Source organism: Protomyctophum parallelum (assembly GCF_964188405.1).
Source record: "Protomyctophum parallelum genome assembly, chromosome: 17".
NCBI lineage: Eukaryota > Metazoa > Chordata > Actinopteri > Myctophiformes > Myctophidae > Protomyctophum > Protomyctophum parallelum.
The window spans coordinates 29,983,094-30,004,936 of NC_139719.1; the positions used below are offsets into that span (position 1 = coordinate 29,983,094).

Here is a 21,843-nt window from a genome sequence, read left to right on the forward strand (position 1 = left end):
CATTATACTATTTTATTTTAGGCAGATAAAAAAAACATCTATAACGGGTTTGTTTGTTTGTTTTGGTCCAGATCAGAGGGGCATGAGGGCAAAAGGTGGTGACTCAATTGAGCCACTGTGTTGCCACGCCCTTCTGCAGCACGTGCTGTCAGTAAAGATACTGACCACGGTGGTGCGTCTCAAATCCAACCATCCAGAAACTACAGGCTACGAAAAGAAAGTTCAAGCTTATCGGATACCTGCATCTGCAACCTATGACAACTCGCCTTCTCATTTAGGGCGGAGGAAGTTTCAGGGATTTATATAGAGTGAACGGGCCCTTTTGGGGCCAGAGACTGTTTCTTATTAGGCCTACTGCAGTAACTCACCAAGAAAGCAATCATGGTTGTGTGGAGTGAAGCTGAAAAAGATTACATTAACCAAGTCTTTAACAGTGTTACATTTGAAGACATCGGACCCAAGGCTCTGTCCAGGTAAAACTCCACTCGGAATTCGTTGATTTTAGGTTTCAACAAAAGTATTATTATTATTATTATTATTATTATTATTATTATTATTATTATTATAGGCTAGTAGAAGGCTAGTATTAGCCTGGTTATTATTGTTATTATTATAATTTGTATTATTATATTTTTAGATATTTGAACATATGAGCTGTTCTGGACTGGTCATTCGGTTCAACATAATTTCAACTCACTCCGCAGGTGTCTGATCGTGTACCCATGGTGTCAGCGTTACTTTGGGGCCTTCGGTAACCTGTACAATGCCGAGGCCATCATGGACAACCCACTGATCGCAGCCCACGGCATCAAGGTGTGCCACGGTCTCGACAGGGCTCTGAAGAACATGGACAACATCAAGGAAACTTATAAGGAGTTGAGCCTTCTGCACTCCGATCAACTGCACGTCGACCCCGACAACTTCAGGGTAAAATTTATAAAACATGCATGACAGCCCATCAACAGTATAGCTAACTTAACTTGAATAAAGGGTTTTCATAATTTTCTCATAAATGAAACCCATAGGCGTACTCACAAGTCATTTATCTAATAGTGAATTTTCTCTGTCTCCCGCAGCTGTTTTCTGACTGTCTAACCATCTCCATCGCCGCCAAGCTTGGAACCAAATTCACTCCAGAAATGCAGACCGCCTGGCAGAAGTTCGTGGTCGTCGTTTGCTCTGCTCTGGGCCGGCAGTACCACTAAAGCTCGGTCTCTAGGCCTGAGGGAATTCAGTTTCCGGGCTGTTTTTGTTTCCTCAATAAAGAATCGTGCATTTATAGACGTGGCCTATTTGTTGTCTTTTTCCCCCCTTTTACGCGTGCGTATTTACGCACGAAAGCAATTGTTGTGGTAAGGTAATGTCAGATTATGGCATTAAAGTTAAAGATATACCATCATTCATATTTCATTGATTTGTCACAATCTTTGGATACATTTCTCCAAATTATAGGCAAAATAACGTTCTACATAAGTTAAGTGGTTTTCAAAGTGTAGAGGAGAGGCAGAGGGAAATAATAATAAACTCATAAAAATAATAAAAATATATACTTTTATTTTTTGTTGTTTCACCCGGACAATAATTATACTTTTGTAATTTTCATAATGCTGCTGATGTCTGAGGTGGCGGGGTCTTTCAGTAGGATACCTTCATGGTGCTCAGTCAGTGACATGATGTGACTGCGGAGTCGGGGAAGAGGCTCTGCCTGCATGCCGGTTTCCTGATCCAAGTTCAGCATAAGCTTTTTCACACCAGCATGTTCGGTACTGTGGGATGGATGGATGTGTAGGCAGGGCAGAGAGAGAATGTAATACAAGCACCAATACAAATCATTGTGTGTACACTCTTTATAGGTCTACACTGCTTACACATCGGTACATAGAAATTCTGTTATATATACAGAGCAACAAACTTTAATTCAATTACATTTGAATAAATTGCTGTTAAGAATGTTTTTTATACTAATTGAATGCAAAAAAATGAAATACTGCTCTCAACTTTCAAACTTATAAAGCTAATGTATCCTATATATGGATGTATAACTATGTCTGCCAGGAAATGCAACAGCAGTAGATAGGTAAGATGAAGAGAAGAGTTGTGTAATTTCACAGAGTTCAACAGAAATGTTGAAGTATTTTGTAGTGATTTTACATTGAAAGAAAAAGGGTTGTTGTGCTATGATTTATAACAGCCACTAGGTGGCAATGATGACTATATACTACTGCTAGGCCTACATCTAGACCAGTGGTCATATTCCAGGGATCCCATAAGAGAAGATCTTTTGTACGGCTCTATAGCAGTGATTCTCAACCCGTTTCATTTCAAGGACCCCCAGTTTGACATGCGTTAGTCTACGGACCCCCATTTAATGGCATTTCTATATCTGGAGTCTGTCTTATATATTTCCAATTCAATGTTAATTTAATTCTGAGAGTGTACAAATGGAAACAACGGGTCCATTTGGTTCCATTTGTACACTCTCTGAGTTACAGACCCATAAGGGTCCATTTGGTTACTAACTATCATTTAGCTGGGGACCCCCTAGAACTCCCCAAGGACCCCTGGGGGACCCCGGACCCCACTTGGTCAGATGGAAAGAATTCATCCAAATTCATCAATTCAATCATAACTACTAACAATGTAAATATAAGCAGTAGCCTATAGAAAATCAAGGGCAGAGAAGTATACTCTCGTAGATGTATTTATCGATTATGTATTTATCGATTAAGTCTACATCTTAGGCTACCTTTAAGCCTGCCCTTTACAAGTTTAAATGATGACATTAGGGAACACATTATTATACAAAAGGATTTAATTGAAAGATGATTACCGGTATGTACATTTAAAAAACCACACCCGTGTGAACTGTGAAGTGAGGGGCGCTAATATATTAAAGTCAAAATTTTCCCTTCATTGTCAATGCCATGGCGTTTTTAAAACAAACATTGAACTAAAAACAAACATTAAACCTGTATAGGAGGGGCTCAAAAATATATACGGCTACATACAATATACATTTTGGAGGATGCGGGCATCGATCCCGCTACCTCTCGCATGCTAAGCGAGCGCTCTACCATTTGAGCTAATCCCCCTCGATGGTCAACCGAACGAATAAAAAAGGAATATATACATATAACAGTAGCCCATCTCACGAACAGCACATTCAAGCAATATCGTAAATGTAGTTGTTTAAACTAGATGAATGATGATGACTGTTGTAATATACAACATGCACTAATCGAACAAACATAAGAGATAAGGAATAGCCGGTCGGTCATGTGATGTCTCACAGTCTACTACACCAATCAAACTCATCCAGGAACTAAATCAACTGACACATGATGTCATATGCTCATATGCCAAAATAATACAACTTTGTGTCCACACTACCGTTGTACTTAATCTGTATTGTATCTTATTCCTCTCCCACTTTGTTTCATAGTCATACATATTGGACAAAGTGACTTGAGTGCATTATTGGCTACCTTTCTTCATATACTTTATAGTAAATTACACTGGACTTGTACCACAATCTTTCGATGGCCAGTCCAGTTCCTAGTGTGTCCGAGCTGGCTCAGGAGGCTCGCCGTACCTACGAGCAGGTGTTCGGGGGAGAGGCTCCAGAAGTAGCGGTATGTGCCCCCGGAAGAGTCAACCTGATAGGGGAACACACCGACTACAACCAAGGATTCGTGCTGCCAATGGTAACATAACACAACGTTAATCCGTGATATATTTCTCGCACGTGGAATACGATTGTCGGTTAGAGGTTCATAACTTCATTACATGTCATGCATGGTCACTATCATGTACAAACAAAGTCAGACTCAGACAAACATTGAACACTGAATAATATAGTGTAAATTGTTGACCTTGTATATAGCCTACTTTTGTTCCCTGTGCTTGTCCATGCAAACTGTATGTATTCAATCAATCAATCAATCAATCAATCAAATAAAACATGGTCATTACAATAAATAAATCCATATTCCATAAAGCCCCCAGCCAAGACCCAGCCCGCAACAGCCCTGCCAATCGGGCTCAGCCCTATTGGCACGACAGGTTGCGTGTTGGTTTGGTGAGTGGGAGGCCCGCCCAGGTTCAATCCAATGCTACACATACATGTATGACAGCTTATGCCTCTCTCTATTAGGCCCTGCCCATGGTTACTGTGGTGGTGGGGACTCGGACATCTGGCCAGAGTGTCTCCATAGTAACAGTAACTAAGGATGTTGAGGAGCCCAATAGGGTGGACTTCAACCTGCCCAGTGATGGTTCACCTCTGTCTCCTGGGCATCCCAAATGGGCAAACTACGTGAAGGGTGTAGTGCAGCATTACAGAGGTAAATAAATTAGTGATGGCCATATAACTGAAATTAAATAAATAAATCAAGAAACCATTGAATGTCAAAGGCTGCATGTATGTGCCGGACACCAAATTTAGTTATAGCATTTAACTTGCGATGTGTACACAGTACACACACAGACACCAGCACAACAATACTCTCTCATCCCCCCCTTCTTCAGCTCAACCTGTCCCTGGCTTCAGGGCCGTCATAGCCAGCAGCGTGCCGCTGGGAGGAGGCCTATCCAGCTCAGCATCTCTCGAAGTGGCTGTGTACACATTCCTACAGCAGCTTAACCCAGGTCAGAGTCGGACCAGAGTTTGATAGTAGCACAGCACAAGTTAGCACACTAGTGATCACTGATCACAATACAGTTCAGTACTTACTTGGCTATAATCTGTACTGATGGCACAAATCGATTAACAGTGATTTGAGCTAAGATTTTTATTTTCTATACTCAGATGATGGAGACAAGGTGGCCAAGGCAGTGGCATGTCAGCAGGCAGAACACACCCATGCTGGCGTGCCTTGTGGCATCATGGACCAGTTTGTGTCTGTTCTGGGGAGAGAGGCTCATGCTTTGCTAATTGACTGCAGGTAATGAAAAGGTTTGCCAGCCCAGAAGTAATGTGTTTTTTTTTTTTTTTTAAAGATAGTTTTTTTGCGGCTTACGCCTTTTATTGATTTTTTTTTAAGGGATAGAAAGTAGGCTGACAGGAAACGGGAGAGAGATGGGGGGATGACATGCGGTAAAGGCCGTGTCGGGTCCGGGAGTCGAACCCGCGGCACACCGCGACTGGATCACCAGTCCGGTGCCCAGACCGTTACGCTACGGCCTGGGCCAAGTAATGTGTTTTCAATAACTAAAGGAGGAACATCTCAGGTGCCCTCCGTCCAGGTTGCACAGGGGTAAAGTGGAGAGTGGAGACTGGGTTGACTTGGCTAGCCGGCACAGGAGTGTTTTCTCTCACTGCACTAGTGAGTCCCACAGTTTGGGTCCTGGACCCTGGTTGCTGTTCAGAATGGAGCACAACTGGGAGGGATGGCATGTTTCTCCTCCCGTGTTACGCCCTCATTGTGAGACTACTCACTTCAGAAACATTATGACAACTAGATGTGGAATACACATGGTTGTCTATACCAGTGGTTTTACAATTCTGTACTCTAGGCTGTGAGCAAGTAAAAATTAATAGCGAAAATAGATGATCTGATTCTACAAGATATAAAGCTATTTGTGTTGTGAGCTTGTAGATCTGCTATTTTTGAAAACGCTGTGATAGATTTAAATAAATATAGTTGTGTGTGTGTGTGTGTTGTCCCCAGCAAAATGAGGAAGACACTAATGCGTTTTATTTATTTATCGGCTATTCAAATATAGAAGATCTACATGCTCACAGCAGCGTGTTGGATTGGGAGCTTGTAGAGCTGCTATTTTCAAAGAAAATCTATTTTCAAAAGTGTTGAGGTTGCCTCAATCTTTTCAAGTGGGGAGGGGACCATATCAATTTGGTGGTCCTTGCCATGAACAAGGAAAAACAACCGCACACTGTCTTCAAATGCAGTGACCACCATTTATTTACAGGGAAATAGCAACGTTTCGGCCTATGCAGCCTTCATCAGGCTATCTTAAAGATAGTTAATTTTTGGGGCACCGTACCCTCTCCTACGCACCTGTCGCTTGTAGGTGTGCAAAAGCTTTGCTTTTCAGTGGTCCTTGCCATGAAAATGTATAACCACTGTTTTAAGGTATAGAATTTGCCTCTGTTTTGGGAAATGAGTGTGCACAAAGTACTGATATAGTAAATAAAAACATCATTCTCAACCTTTTATATAGTTGTATATATTGCAGTAATAATATGTGTGGTTATGTCACAAAATCACAGTAGGTTCTGGCAGGGTATATTTGTATTGTCTGGCTTTGTTGGCAGTTCCACATCACGCCTGCTCAAGGATGTGGGGCTACGGGGAGCCAGACTGAGCAAAGCCACCAAATAACTCGGAGGAAGCAGAGAAAGCAAGACACTGGGTCTGACTGGGGGGGTGGGGGGGCATAAGTTGAGCTGCAGGTGGTGTCAGGGAGACATCTCTCCCTGCCACGGTACCACCAGGAGATGTTCTGGATAAGTGGCAAAATATCCATGAACGGAGGTCCCCAGCTGAAGGCCAGGCAGAAAAACATATTTTTTGGTATGTGGTCAGGTTTGGGACTGGCTCAGGAAAGAGGACGACCCTGTCATGCATAGTCCACCACAATGGGCACCGTTGGACAGGCCCAATGCCTAGCAGGAAGACCATCCTTCTGTATGAAATAAAACGTGGACAATGGGGAATTGGCAATGACTAAAATTCATTAAAAAGGTCAAAAAACGTGTTATTGACATTCTGAAACAGAATGTTAAGTGTCCTGGTGTAACTCGCAGACACACATCACAACATGTTAACACGGCAGTTAACAATTTCTTCGCCATCTGAACACTACATTGTAATTTATGTTACTTTGTTTAAGCTATTGATAGCTAATGATTGGACAGAGAGGGGAGACTATTATGCAATTATTAGACTATATATTGTTTTCATTAGCTCAATAGCAAGTTTCTGGGCATGCTGTGTCTAGAAACTGTTAGCCGTTAGGTGGTGAACAAATTGTTAACTTGTCGTGTCTGCGAGTTATACCAGAGCACTGTTAATATTCTGTTTCGGGATGTCATTAACTTAGCTGTGTGGGTAATGTTTGATATACATACAGACAGACCCTGTTCTAGACGACTTGGCCTTCTGCCACACTGTTAGATTTCATGATATGCATAATGCTTTGGTCATTTGAATATTATCAATCATGTATTTATGTGCCGCTTACTCAGGTCCCTGGAGGCAACCTTGGTTCCATTGTCTGACCCGAGCCTGGTCATACTCATCACCAACTCCAATGTCAAACACTCTCTGACTGGCAGTGAGTACCCCACCAGACGCAGACAATGTGAGGAGGCTGCTTCCATCTTGGGAAAGGCCAGCCTCAGGGAGGCTACCATGAAAGACCTAGAGGGTATATATTGCTCTTATTCTGTCGGTGGTTGACACTACAACAAACAAACCTGCGTAATTGGTTTAATTAATTCTTGAGGTGCCATAGAGTAGACTATTTCATGTTCAACATGTTAAGCTTGTCCCGAAACACAGGACCAACCTAATCTTAGCATTGCTAAGGCGTTATATACTGTATGTCTGATATCTAACCAAACCCGTTCTTGGTGGTAAATCATTAAGTTAAATTAACTATAGGAAGACTTTCATTATTGTAATTGTTTCAGATTCAAGGGGCCGACTGGATAATGTGACATATCGTAGAGCTCGTCATGTTATCGAAGAGATAGAGAGGACTTCCCAGGCTGCTGAAGCTCTGAAGACAAGCTCATATAAAATATTTGGCAAGCTTATGGTGGAGAGTCACAACTCCCTGAGGTAGGGCTCACACAGTTACTGTAAATACATTTGTGTCAATTTTTCTTCTTTATTTGTTTTAAGTTGCATCATCCCCACAAAACTCTGAAAGGGTAAAAAATTAGATGTCTGTGTGACCTGGAATTAAACATACTTAACTTGCTGCACAAAACAGTGTTCTGGGTCAGGGGGTCTTAGTATAATCTGATCGACAGGAGGAATTGACTTAAAGAAACACCTTTTTTCTGTTTCTGAACAAATATTGGTTAGTTTTCCAAATTTTCTAGCCCACAAAATAAATCGTGACAATGCTTGAATTTTCGGACCGCGTCCTTGGTATTTTGGCATAATCTGATTGACAGTTGGAACAGACTTAAAATAAACAAATTATCCGTGTTTTCTGATGTTTGCTTCAGAACAAACACAAACATCCAGATGCTTAGAACATTTTTGCGGCTTTCGCCTTTATTATTTTTATCGAACTATAAATGCACCACATCTGTGTGTCTGTGCGTGTGTGTGTGTGTGTGTGTGTGTGTGTGTGTGTGTGTGTGTGTGTGTGTGTGTGTGTGTGTGTGTGTGTGTGTGTGTGTGTGTGTGTGTGTGTGTGTGTGTGTGTGTGTGTGTGTGTGTGTGTGTGTGTGTGTGTGTGTGTGTGTGCGCGTGTGTGTGTGTACGGTAGCAATGCACGTAACTCGGCAACATTTTGCCCCACAGACTTCAAATTTGTGTTCCACACCACAACAGGGAGTGCAGTACCCAGCCTTGAGTCGGTGGCATGCGCCGCTGTCCAGAAACAGTACAAAAGTCTCTGGTCAGGCTCTGCCAGTGGACCTAATGAGGCCAAGTCCTCTCACCTGTGCAATTTCCAGCCTCTGCCTCAACCAATTGATTGCCATCCCACACCTCCCAATTTGTACTGCACTCTGTACTGAGTGCGGGTAGAATGAGCCATAGGCACTTGAATTAGTCCTCAAAAAGTCAAAGAAATCCCCAAGGTAGTCAAAAATACTCCAAGAAATACTCAAAAGATACTCAAAATACTCAAAAATGTACTCAAATACTCAAAAAGGTTACTCAAACATTTTCCACTTAGTTGGAATACTCAAAGTATTGACAATGTCAAGTCAGTCATTTGATGCAATCAATTGCTTTTATTCACCTTATTTGTGTCCAGAGAAAAAAACCATGGATGTGGTTTCCCGTCAAACAACTGTACATATAAACTGGCCAGGTTGGCTACAGGTCCTCTCAGCTCCAGGTACAGCCGCCCTACAATGACTCCTGCCCCTGGGCAGTGGCAGGTTTCCTGCTTATAAAGGCCAGGCCCCTCCCACTAGACCAAACCATCCCTGTCTGAAACTTACAAGTTACAACCCAGTTTAGCCCATGTCCAAAGACAATATATATAATTCCCAAAATGGTATAAACACCATGCAGTCTAACACCTGGTCTATTGACCATATTACTCAAACAAGTATTCATTAATAACTCTTCTCTTTAAACAAAACCCACAGATGGTATGGTCCACTCATGGACCAATCATGATCTCCCCCTCCATATAAGGCCGCCTGAGCCACTCCTCTGGTGCTTTGCCTCTGCCCAGAAGTCAGGGAATATACTGTGGTAAACAAGAAACAAAAGTCATAACTTTGATACATACAATGGTAAATAATAAAGAAAGAAATAACAATACATTTGGAAAACAGCACAGGAACAATGTTAATACCAGTTTTAGTGTGTGCTGCACTCACCAAACTAATGAACAAGACCCCTGGCTATTGTGTCATGGTGTATTGTAGTGGAGTGTTATGAGTGTGATGTGCTGTTAGTGGCAGGGTGAGCTGCCACACAATTGATTACTTAAACAGTCCCCCCAGAAGAGGGCAGGTTTACCTGCCAATCAGAACCTGCCCTCTTCTGATTGGCCGGGCCCAAAAATCTGCCCTCTTCTGATTGGCCAGGCCCAAAACTGCCCTCTTCTGATTGGCTGGGCCCAAAATCCGCCCTCTTCTGATTGGCTGGGGCCAAAAACATGCCCTCTTCTGATTGGCCGGACCCTAAACCTGCCCTCTTCTGATTGGCCGGGCCAAAAAACCTGCCCTCTTCTGATTGGCTGGGCCCAAAAACCTGCCCTCTTATGATTGGCCTGGCCCAAAAACCTTTTGTCTTTCTCTATCATTATTGCAACTCAAAATAGTATTTCCTGTAATTGTCCAAGTATTGTCTTCTATCTGCCACTGCCTTCGAATATGATCAGTGGAGTGGTTTGAACTTACATCAAAACATTCATACAGAATCTTTCTGGCACAGGTTGTGTAAGAATATTTTCTAGGAAGGATGTCCTAGGGGCTTGCATGTTCTTTGTTACATAATGACGGATTTGTAAAAATCTAAAGAAATGTGACTGTAATGAATATTTATTCCTTAGATTCTCAAATGACTCCATTATGCCTCTGTTATATAGTTTAGCAAGCTGGTCCAGTCCCTTATCATGCCAAACCCTGAATACTGGTCCTGATATGAGGGGCAGACCTTAAGTGTCAACATAACACAGTTTTGAGATTCAATATCGATCCATGTGTTTGTTATGTCCGGAATCCGGATTCACCCATTCATACTGTATGTACCGCATTTGTGCTGCCCAGTAGTAAAAACCTGCCCTCTGCTGATTGGCTGGGCCCAAAAACTTGCCCTCTTCTGATTGGCCGGACCCTAAACCTGCCCTCTTCTGGGGGGGACTGTTTAAGTAATCAATTGGGAGGTGTGGGATTGCCATGGCAATCAATTGGTTGAGGCAGAGGCTGGAATTTGCACAGGTGAGAGGACTTGGCCTCATTAGGTCCACTGGCAGAGCCTGACTAGAGCCTTTTGTACTGTTTCTGGACAACGGTGCATGCCACCGACTCAAGGTTGGGTACTGCACTCCCTGTTGTGGTGTGGAACGCTTGTGTCAAATTTGAAGTCGGTGGGGCAAACGGTTGCGTTTTGGTCGGGTTACATGCATTGAAACCGTACACACACACACACACACAGACACACAGAGATTTGGTGCATTTATAGTTAGATAAAAATAATAAGGTGAAAGCCGCAAAATATCTGAAAAAACAATATATTAACAACAAAATATTATTATTATTATAGTGTCTGTCTGTCTGTCTGCCTGTCTGCCTGCCTGCCTGCCTGTCCATCCCTCCCCCTGGGCAGACCTTAGCGCACAGCCACGGACAGAAGAAGCTGCGTTTATGTCATTTCCGAGTTTTTAGACAGCTGGTGGATGGAAAAGAAGCTCCACCCCCGCTGCTGACTGCCGCGGAGGAGAGCGTTTCCGGGAATCTGTCCGTCGCATCAGTCAGCCGCGGAGGTGGAGTTTATTTTCCATCCACCAGCTGTCTAAAAACTCGGAAATGACGTAAAACGCAGCTTCTTCTGTCCACGGCTGTCCGCTAAGGTGGCGTTCGACCCAGAGCCTGTCTGCCTGCCTGCCTGTCCATTGACTAGACTACAGCTTTTATTGTGAAGTTGATGACCATGTGACCTAAGTGACAATGATGATGATGATTTGTTTGTGGACTAGAACATTGAATATTGGGCCTATTTTTGTTTTTTTGTATTGGGGTGAAAACCATTGTCAGTTCCAAATCAAATAATGGTAAAATACGAATGACATTTTCCAGATTTGTTTTGTGTTAGAAAATTGGGAAAATGAACCAATGTCTGATGTTTGTTCTGAAACAAACATCAGAAAACAGAGAGAATTTATTTTGAAAGTAAATTCCTGCTGTCGATCAGATTATACTAAAATCCCGGCAAAAACGAGTGATACAATCAGAAAACTGGAGCATTGTCCTGATCTTTTGTGGGTGCTAGAAAATTGGGAAAATGAACTAATATTTGATGTTTGTTCTGAAGCAAATATCAGAAAACACAGACAATTTGTTTATTTTAAGTCTGTTCCAACTGTCAATCAGATTATGCCAAAATACCAAGGATCCGGTTCGAAGTATTGTCCTGATTTCTTTTGTGGGCTAGAATATTAGAAAAATGAACCAATATTTGATATTTGTTCAGAAAAAACGTGTTTCTTTAAAAGCAATTCCTCCTGTCGATCAGAATATATAAGATCCCCTGACCGTTGTGCCACACACCTTACAATATCCTGGTAAAACTCTGAAAAGTAAAACAGACTGCCGATGTGTTTGTCTACATCCGGCCAACTTTGGGGATTAGCTGTGACAGGGACCGTGTTGCATAGTTAGTTCATTGTTCAAGGGGAATTGGTCAGAAACAAAAAAACATTTTAGAAATTAATGCTGGATTGGCTGTGTATGATAATTAAGGACTAATATTAATATTAAGGACACAGTGTATGCATTGCCTCTCTGTCAGAGACTTGTATGAGGTGAGCTGCAGGGAGCTGGATGAGCTGGTGGCTGCAGCTATGGAGGTGGATGGTGTGTTTGGTAGCAGGATGACGGGCGGAGGGTTTGGTGGATGCACCGTCACTTTACTGCAGGCCCACGTCATTGATAGGACTATACTTCATATACAGGTAGGTGTTTATAGACACAGAAATAGACGGTAAATCATTCATTCAAGTTTTTGGAACCAACATTTCACTTTTTTGTTTTTAGGCAAAACTATTTTTCTAATAGTATGTGTAAAGAAGAAGAAACATGTTAACTCAAGGTGAATTCAACTGGGCTTTGTTCACTGAGGATAAAAGCCACATTTGAGATAAATTGTGCAGTCCCCCGTGTCTTGCCCGGATGGCCCCAGAATGTGTGTGTGTGTGTGTGTGTGTGTGTGTGGGAGCATGAGTACACAACTTTGTGTGTGAGATTGGGAGGGTATGAGCAGAGAATAAAAGCGAGTTCCGCTGTGGCTGAGACAGAAGAGTCCCGTTATTAGCATGCTAGTCTGGTCACTGTGCCCTTCACTTCCATTCTCTGTCTGCGGCTACTGAAACGCTGTCAAATTGGGCTTATGCAACAGGCCTACTGTTGGCTACTGGCAGTGCCACTGTCTACAATCCCAAGGCTAGAGGAATCAATAGGATATACTTTTAATCAAGGGGAAAGACCTGCACGGAAACTCACAGAAACTTGCGAACATGAGTTTGTTTTTATACAACAGAATGGAGCAAAAAAGAAACGGAGAACTGTATTTGTAAGGTATACCGGTTTTTCTTTTAATAAATCTTCAGTGTTGGCAGATTTCCTTGCATATTTTCTAACTTGTCCGTATCCTGGTTACTGATGTGCCTTGCTGACTCTCAAAAGAAGAGAGAGTCTTTCTTGGGAGCAAAAGAAACACTTGAAACTCCACATCTCTCACTCTGCTGCATTCCTGACCACTGCAGAAGGATCCTTATTCTCTGTAAGGCAGCATCCACAGCCTAGACAAGGCACAAAGGCCACCAAGCCCAGTGTTGAAAAGGCTTCCCGGGCTCATAAAATCTCAGCAGTTTGGCTTGCCTGACTGTCCAAGATGCTTAACCTCAACTCGCCAGACAGCAACAGTAATTCTCTCCAGGACCCAATATCATTGAATGTAGGTGGTGAAATCTACACTACAACACTTGACACTCTGACACGGTGTCGTGACTCGATGCTCGGGGCCATGTTCACTGGGCAGATCCCCGCACTCAGGGACAAGCAAGGAAACATTTTCATAGACCGTGATGGGAAGGTTTTCAGGCACATTCTGAATTACCTGCGTTCCAGCTCCCTGGATATACCGGTTGAGTATTTGGAGCTCACTCTGCTTCGGAGAGAGGCTGATTTCTTCCAGATACGCCCTCTGTTGGAGGAGATCCGCCGCTGTGAGGCATTGGTGCCACTCAGCCAGAAAGGGGGGCCACTAGGGGCCATGCTGATGGTTGATGTCGACTGCAAGGTGTGTGCATATTGTGTGTGTGTGTGTGTGTGTGTGTGTGTGTGTGTGTGTGTGGGGGTGTGTGTGGCGAGACCAGTTCTTTGTTTGTGTACACTGTTCAGAATGCATCACCAGCATGTTTTGCCATCTCGTTCCCAGGTGCAAGTACTCCACTTTAACTTACGCCGTGGGCCACAAAACTATGAACTTCGCACATGCTCTGTGTGTTTCTTCACTGTTGACCTCTTTTGTACCTGGAAGGCTTTTGTGGCACTTCTCTGTGAACGCTTCTCCTACAGGACCCCACAGGGTCTTGCCCACCCCCGTCCCTGCAACTCTAGACAAAACAGACTGAAACTAGAGTGGGTCCCTCGGCCAGATGAACTACCACTGGACCAGTATGACAAACAGCGTTACCAGGGTTTAACCATCTCTGACCCTGAAGTATCTCAGGCTCATTCTGATGAAAATGGTACACACCGGAGCCCCTATGACATCACAGATGGGCAGAGTTTCATGGAAGAGCTGCTGACTGTGTCACTGGCCGAGGGCTTCAAAGTTGATTCAGTGACCCCTGACCCCACAGATATTCTTAACTGTGCTTCACTGCGGCTTGTCAAGTGCTGAATTCTTGGCCAAATAACAAACTTAACCCACTACCCCCAGTACTTGACTTTCTATTACATCAATGATCTTAATATAGAGAGATGAAAGAACTTATGAAATGATATGACCACTAAACACTAAAACAAATGTACTGTAGTTTCTACCCCACTCTGTGTCTGCACATCTACCTTAGTTTTGGTTATTTTTGTTGACCAGTCTTAGCACATACATACCATTCAATGAACATTCAATGAACATTTATTAAATAATTTGAAAGTCCAGCTTCCTTCCTCATCCTGAATGCACATCCGCTTCTGAAGTGAGATGCTCTCATTCTGTAGTGGTCAGATTAGACATGGAGTTATGGACTGAGTGTGTAATTTTAGCAAGGAGGAAGTAGTGCTGAAGGAAGTATGCAAGAGGAAAAGATGTGTGTCCATTAGAGAGGAAAGGTGCCTGGTTGCAAAACAACCCTGTCCCTGTCTTTCCTCTTGTCCTTCCTGCAATGTGGACTGTGGAGAGATGAATTACTTAATAAACAGTTTGGTTCATGCACTCATGTGTAAATATGTACTGTATATTTGTTTGATTGTTTGATTGATCCCTCTTCCCCCTCCCCCTTATTCTTCCCTTTCTTTTTTTCTATGGAAATAACAAAACGATAGAACTTGTACAAAAACAAAACACCCACTTTTTTACTATGTAAACCTGTGATATCATAATAAAGAAGCTGATTCTGATTTTGATTCTTCAACAGGAGCGCTACAGTGGATCGCCAACATTCTATGTCACTACTCCTTCAGTGGGAGCTCAGGTTCTCCGTCTGTCATGACCTCAAATACTGTGTGTGTGCAAGTCTATTCTGAATGGTATAGCCACAAACGATGCATTCCTTTCTGTTTTTTTAATGTTCTCACTCAGCTGGATTATTGAAATAAACACTGTTGAAGATGAACATATTAGCCATCTGATGACTGCCTCAAATGTTATGATATACACTACACTATAGGCTACTGTGTATATGAAATATGCCTTCAATAAAACGAGTAGGCCTAATCAAGTAAGCAAGTTATCTTATTTATTTTTGCATAATTATGTATAATGTGGTCTTTTTTATTAATTATTTGGGAAAAATAAACAATTATTTTGTTAAATACTTTCCAAATGTATATTTGTTGGATGCAATAGGACATCTTAAACACAACAGGCTATGGTCATGGCCTACTTCAGTTATATTCAATTGCATTTTGATTTGAAGTGTTTTGAGGAAATCAAGGAAGACATTTATTTATTTAAAGAAAGGGGATTCATTCTGTGTTTTGTTCTATTATTACCAGCTCCCTGCCTAGAGGAGGGGTAGGTTAAGGGAGGAGTTATCAATCGAGTCAAGTTTAGCCCTGCGGAGGGACGCTGGCTGGCTGCTGCTGATGATTCAGGAAACATCGAGGCTGCCGCACCGCAGTGGTGGAAGGAAAAGAAGAAGAGAACAGCAGCCACAACAATTCCAGCTGTAAAACCTCAGAATACGAAACTATTTATATTCAGTCAACAACAACGTTGTGGGCACACAGCAGCAACACCACCAGTGGGAATACGTGGGTTTGCGCGCAGTCTAGTTCGCTTCGGGGGGAAACAAACCGACCCAACCTGGATAATACTTCTAGTTCTGACACACGGAGTTGCGGTTAAATCAGTGGACATTGTCTGAGCAACGACCGTTTGGAGTCAGGTGAGTTTAAGAGGAGGGCCCGGACACCCAGCTCCACTTTAAGCACCGTACGGCGGTGTCGCTTGTCAAAAACAGCTATTTTTGTACGGGACTACAACTGATCTACAAACTAGCGACGCGTCGTTTGCTCGGATATATGTTCTTTTTGGGCGTAGCGATGTTATTTTGGCTGGAAAGTGTCGACACGAGTTGCGTTTACACTTTCCCCCCCACACTCTAAATAACAATATACGTATTTTTTTCAGGTGAATGAATGTACGTCATTTTCGCCGAGCGACGACGCGCCTGTCTGGTCAGTGGTCACCCACAGGTGTTTTTGATGATGCCGACCCAACAAACAAACGCTTTAACCAGTAGCCTCAACTTGAAATCAGTGTTGTCTGAATACAAATGCAACTCAACTCATGCTGCTAATGCGAGCAATGCTAGCTAGTAATCTCAGAGCTAGCTAACGAGCCATAATCAATATTCAACTAAATCCTGCTAATCTGGTGCAGTGGACAAACTAGCATAGCTGCCGTTAGCATGCTAGCATGTGTGCTTAACTTGGGTCAGTGAGTAAGCTCGTCACGTCAACTCTCATTCATTTAATTTAGACATGGCTTGTGGAGAGGATAACTGATAGCAGGCAGAAGAAAGTGCTGTTTCTTCTATTAGTAAACCCGAGGCTGAAGTCAAGTTCAGTTTATATAGATACATTTGCATAATAAAGGAAACGGAAAGTTTGGCTAGAGGAGTGTGGTGGTGGATGGATTCAGAAAGGTGTGTCTGCCTTCCTCCTTGTAGTAATCTATTTGAGTCAACGGTCTGGTTTCATCCATGAGTAATAGTCTGTTTGGGGAGGGGGGCGTGTGTGTGTGTGTGTGTGTGTGGTTGTGTGTGTGTGTGTGTGTGTGTGTGTGTGTGGTTGTGTGAGAGTGAGAGAGTGCTAGCTGCCTCACCGGTTTGTCCAGTTTTCGACTATGCAATGAACCAAACGACAACAATCTGACCTCGACCCTCACAGTAGAAATACAATTACACCAAATTGGAATATAGACGTTCTTAGTTCTTCTGACAAAGCTATTGTAGTACACAACGGCAGAAGTAGGTGAAGCTGTCGCCTACAGTTAGACTTTGTGGCATGCTATTTTCTATTCTGTAAATGCATGACATCTCATATACCTCACACTATCCCCTTTATTCATTTTGAGAGGCAAAACAGGTGCACATCAGGAGGTTACTAGTTACTCTATGCCGTCTATGGGCAGATAAGTGAAGGACAGTTGAGCAGTGTCCTTCCAACTCCCACCTGCATCCAGTGCAAGGCCAACTAAACAAACAGCCTTTGTTCTCAACGAACCTAGTGTCATTACACCAGCATGGTAAGGTCCACCTGAAACTATTGTTGGTGAAGGCAAAATAAATATCCCCTCATGGGTCGGCCAGGTCAGACCGTCAGAGTGCAGGTCAAAATATCAGATACATAATGCGTATCTCTGATATGTTGACAGTTAGCCTTGAGTTAGCCATGTTCTGTATCCACAATTTTACTTGTAGAAATGATAAGAGTATAAAGACAATGATTCCACTAGCAACAAAGCACATCACAGTATACACAAAGTATATTTACTTTAGAGTGTACTAAAGTGTACCGGCGCGCAGCCGAAGGGGCCTTTCCAACTCCATTTCCCAGGCTGAAGTAGAGGCCCAGCCCACCACGTCCCTGGCTGGCTTTTATTTTGCGTTGTAGATTGAGAATACTAGAGGTTTACTAGAGCCCTCGCATCTAGAGTTTGGGCCTCACACCTACATCACACTGCCGATCCAACCAATATGTCTGAGTCATAGTGTTGGGGGGGCTTTGTCATGTACCTGTCAGTCTTTGTCCATTTTATTCCAATACATGGAGATGTCATCAATATGCTCATATATTGGAACTTGTGCATATTGGTGGGATCGGTGGTTCTGGACAACTGGATATCCCAACTACTCGATGGCCAGCACCGCACTCCTTTGAGGCCATAGCGGGCCATGTTTTAAGTTGGTCAGACCCATATGCTCATGACCAAATGGTGGCAATAGTCGGAGCTGTGGCTCTGGACAGGACAACCAGAACAGTGTGTCAGTCCTTGGCAGTGTTGGAAAGAGAGGAGATCCGCACACCGTTTTAAAAGCTCCCAAAATATTTTTTGTTTCCTGTTCTTTCTCAGTTATTTTTTTGGATCCTGCACCCGTTGCAATTTGTGGATGTGCACCTCTTGACCATTTGTGTTGGAAAGTTACTCAAAAACTGAAATATATGACGTGTGATTTAAAATCACACGTGAACTAAGGGGCGCCTCGAGGACAGTATTCAGATGTCTTTTGTTGTCCTAAAAAACATTAAAGTCACTAGACTTGGCTGGCAAAAAATTACATCATATTCATAACTACCCTTAAACAAACATTAAAGTCCATAGAATTGACTCACACATGACATGATGTAATTTCGGAAAGCCATGCATTGGAGGGGCTAGCGCCCCTCAAAATACTAATATTATTGAGGCGCTAGCTTTGAGGGTTTGTGTTAACAGTATCACAAACATTGTTTTGCTACCACCACCTATGACTAGTTTTGAGTGTTTGTGTAAAAACAACTAGTGTAGAGAGTGTACACAAACTAAAGACAAAAGTGAAAACGCAAATTGTGATTTGCCAGAATGAGATGATGCATGTCAAGAGTGCCCCTTACTTACCCCCTTACACACGGGTGTGATTTTTACTTTTCATATTACCAGTACATTACTCCCTGCTAAAAGTAACTAGTTCAGAGTATTTATACATTGTGTTATTGTTCTTTATACATTGTGTTATTGCTACTCTAACTCAAGTAAAACAAATCTGACTCAACTTCTTCCACCACTGCTCTTAACTGATTTATCATCAGTTAAGACCCCAAGCATCCTTGGGCTCAGTCATGATGCTGGTAGTTCTGTTACCTCTTTCATCCGATTCCTGTTTTACCTCTGCAATGTGGAAGAGATTTACCAAGCCGGTAAAAGCTTTGTCTGTGGTTTACTAATGAGACAGCAATGGGAAGTTGAGAAAGCTATAAAATGTCCTGTCCTCCACTAAATTGAATTATTCTGCTTTATGAGATGTATTAAGTCAAAACGCAGTCGAACACCATACAGTCAGTACTACATTCAGGACGGGAACCCCTTTTGGTGTTTTAAGTTATACTTTAGCTATTGGAAAAATCATGAAAATGTGGTGCAAATCTTTGAATATATAATTATATATTCTTTCATAGCGAATGATTATAACTCGACTCTGCTTCTGGGGGATCCCTCGAACAAGATATTTTCAGATGGGGGTCGGCGGCCAATTTCATATAGTTTTTGGGGTCCTTGTCTCCTTTAAATACAAAGTAAGTAAAGGCCAAAAGTAGTGATGCACCGAATATTCGTCCGCAGAAAATATTCGGCAGAAAATGTCTAAAAATGCATTTTCAGAAGAGCTGAATAAATGTTTTATGGACCCATAATAGTGAACTGTTTCCAATATTAGGTATTCGGTTTCGGCCAACAATTTCCCTTTCGGTGCATCCCTAGCCAAAATAAACCTTTTTCAATTGATTATGTCAGGGCAGTTGAGTTGACAGTGAGGTGAGGACTGAGGAGCCTTGCTGTACCAATGTAAACCTGTGCTCCTGACCCACCATCACCACCCTCTGGGTCTGATTACAGGAAAAGGGGGTGGTGGGGGTTGTTGGGACATTGACATCCTGCCAACCACACCCTAAACTGACAAGATCTTATTTCTGTTGTGTAAGTAAGGGACCGTGCAGAAGATGAGCTGCGGTAGGAAGCATCTCCACAATGTTTTTCTGTAGCGTTCACGATCATGATGAACACGCCTCCCTCTCGCCCCTCTTATTAGCTACATTCTTCTCTCTGTAAACACAGGGAGGGAATTTACATTTCACATACAGACTTCTTGGTCTTAGCTGAGCACTGGCTGTAACACACACACACACACACACACACACACACACACACACACACACACACACACTTGTTGGTGACCTGTTATACCGATCACGCCATATCATTTGATAATGAGTGTGAGAAGAGATGTCATCATCACTGCCAAGAATAGCCAGGCTGCCCAGTCATCATGGATCTCTGAAGTGTCACAGGTTTCATCCTGCACCCCTTGTTTCTTTGTATTGTTGATGCTATTATTGCAAATGAAAAGAAAGAAAGCTTGTTTGGTGTGATCTGATTGAGGGGAATGCCTCATTTGCTCACAGAGCTAATTCTCTCAGACTGTGTATATACTATCTTAATTGCACATTATAGCTGCCAAGCAAGTTTTTCTCAGAATGTGTGAAATTGATTTTATAGCCTGGCTTTTGACATTGTGAACTTAAGCTAGATAGACCCTTTTTCTTTTTTTGGTAAATGAAGAGTTTGTCAAGGGAGCGGCTCATTAGTACTATCAGCCTTTTTTGTCTCTGTCTCAGCAAGTGCTGACATAGCCAACCATTGCATAAGCCCATAAGCAGAATATTTTGAATGCCAAGCATTTCCGGGCCAATCATTCTTACGCTGGGTTAGTATGTTAACTATGTTGTTTAAGTCGGAACTCTCTGCAGCGTTGTTGGGCTACTCTAGTTGTCTCCACCAGGCCGAAGGCATGTGGGGAGAGTATGTTTTGCACTCCGTCCGTCCGCGTGTCCGTCCGTCCGTCCGTCCGTCCGTGTGTCCGTGTGTCCGTGAACAGCTAATCTCGGCCACCGTTAACCCGGTCGATGCCATATTTTGCACACACACTCCCTGGATGCCAACCATGAACCTCTGCCCCAAACTTTCCAGAACGGCCTGTTATAGCGCCACCAGGAGGCCGCTTTGTGCAAAACAAGTTTTTGCACAGTACACCTACAGATTTTGTCCAAACATCACGCAAATTGGTACACAGTCTCTCTAGAGCCATTCAACGAAACGGGTCTTTCAGATTTATCAGACTCCATCCTGATTGGTTAAGATTGGCTTCCAAAGTTCACAGGAGTGCTCAGTTTCAAACAAAATGCTGCAAATCATGAACACATCGCGTGATTTCCGTGAAATTGTGCACCCACATTCCCACTAGGCCGAGGACAAAATGCCACATGAACAATTTCAACTCAGCCTCAAGGTGGCGCTATAACTGGCCGAAAAGTGTTTTTACCTCTAACTGCACGGATCTGTGGATAACCTGGTGGAGACCTGTGCCCGGAAGGGCACTTTTTCTAGTTTACTGCTCTTGTTGTTGCCATGTCCAGGCACGTTTAGGACATTTTCTTTCCTCCATTGACTCCCGTCAGATGGTTCCCTTGATAGGCTGGGAATTTGATGACCTCACTAGATCATACTCATAGCAATAGTAGACAACAGCAATGCTTCTAATTAATTCAGACTGACAGGTTTTGGGAATTATATTGTAGAGTGTGGACAGCTGAAGGATTTGCCACACATCTCTGGGTCAATTCTGCATTCTGAGTGTTTTGTTTCCCCCTTTTTTTTCCAGGGCATTTTGTGTGGGTGTAGATGTGTATAACACACACAGTGACACAGTATGTTGCATTTAACATTACTCAAGGAATTTATTACCATCTCTTGCATTTTACATCAGTGGGAATTTATGACCATTTGTTCTTCCAACAGTAGCTCACACTTTGTGTCGGCACTCTGGTCTCACAACTTAAGTGCAGACAACGCAAGCATCCCGTGATGTTGAATAGGGCTCCTAAAGATTTTTGGACCCTTACACAAGTTCTTAACACATTAAGTAAAAGCTTGTAACGACATAAATGTAGCTTGCAAAGTTGAAACCTTCTCTTCT

The 21,843-nt window shown here is 42.8% G+C and overlaps 4 protein-coding genes across 6 annotated transcripts in view; all 4 read left to right on the top strand.

Annotated features, from left to right (window-relative positions):
• Positions 1-314: 314 nt before the first annotated feature.
• On the top strand, positions 315-1,281 carry LOC310874931 (hemoglobin subunit beta-2-like). The gene is made up of 3 exons (XM_083787865.1): positions 315-473; positions 705-927; positions 1,077-1,281. Exons 1-3 carry the CDS (start codon positions 382-384, stop codon positions 1,203-1,205), a joined length of 444 nt encoding a protein of 147 aa, XP_083643991.1. The 5' UTR covers positions 315-381; the 3' UTR covers positions 1,206-1,281.
• Positions 1,282-3,349: 2,068 nt separating this feature from the next.
• On the top strand, positions 3,350-15,234 carry galk1 (galactokinase 1). Of its 2 annotated transcripts, none has more exons than XM_083788301.1 (8): positions 3,350-3,704; positions 4,154-4,343; positions 4,528-4,647; positions 4,808-4,943; positions 7,208-7,389; positions 7,655-7,805; positions 12,174-12,336; positions 15,025-15,234. In XM_083788301.1, exons 1-8 carry the CDS (start codon positions 3,540-3,542, stop codon positions 15,097-15,099), a joined length of 1,182 nt encoding a protein of 393 aa, XP_083644427.1. In that variant the 5' UTR covers positions 3,350-3,539; the 3' UTR covers positions 15,100-15,234. The 2 variants fall into 2 exon arrangements, with proteins under 2 accessions (XP_083644427.1, XP_083644428.1); XM_083788302.1 differs by having other exon boundaries at positions 7,208-7,296.
• LOC310875168 (BTB/POZ domain-containing protein KCTD21-like) lies at positions 13,275-14,288 on the top strand (the record flags this gene model as incomplete). The annotated part of the gene is made up of 2 exons (XM_083788303.1): positions 13,275-13,682; positions 13,821-14,288. The coding sequence occupies 2 exons, from the start codon at positions 13,275-13,277 to the stop codon at positions 14,286-14,288; spliced, it is 876 nt and encodes a 291-aa protein (XP_083644429.1).
• A 443-nt stretch (positions 15,235-15,677) lies between the features above and the next one.
• llgl2 (LLGL scribble cell polarity complex component 2) overlaps positions 15,678-21,843 on the top strand; it is a 34,802-nt gene continuing 28,636 nt past the window's right edge. For both annotated transcript variants that reach the window (XM_083787759.1, XM_083787760.1), the window contains exon 1: positions 15,678-15,996. The gene's annotated coding sequence lies outside the window, so the exon portion shown is untranslated. The remainder of the gene's footprint in view (positions 15,997-21,843) is intronic.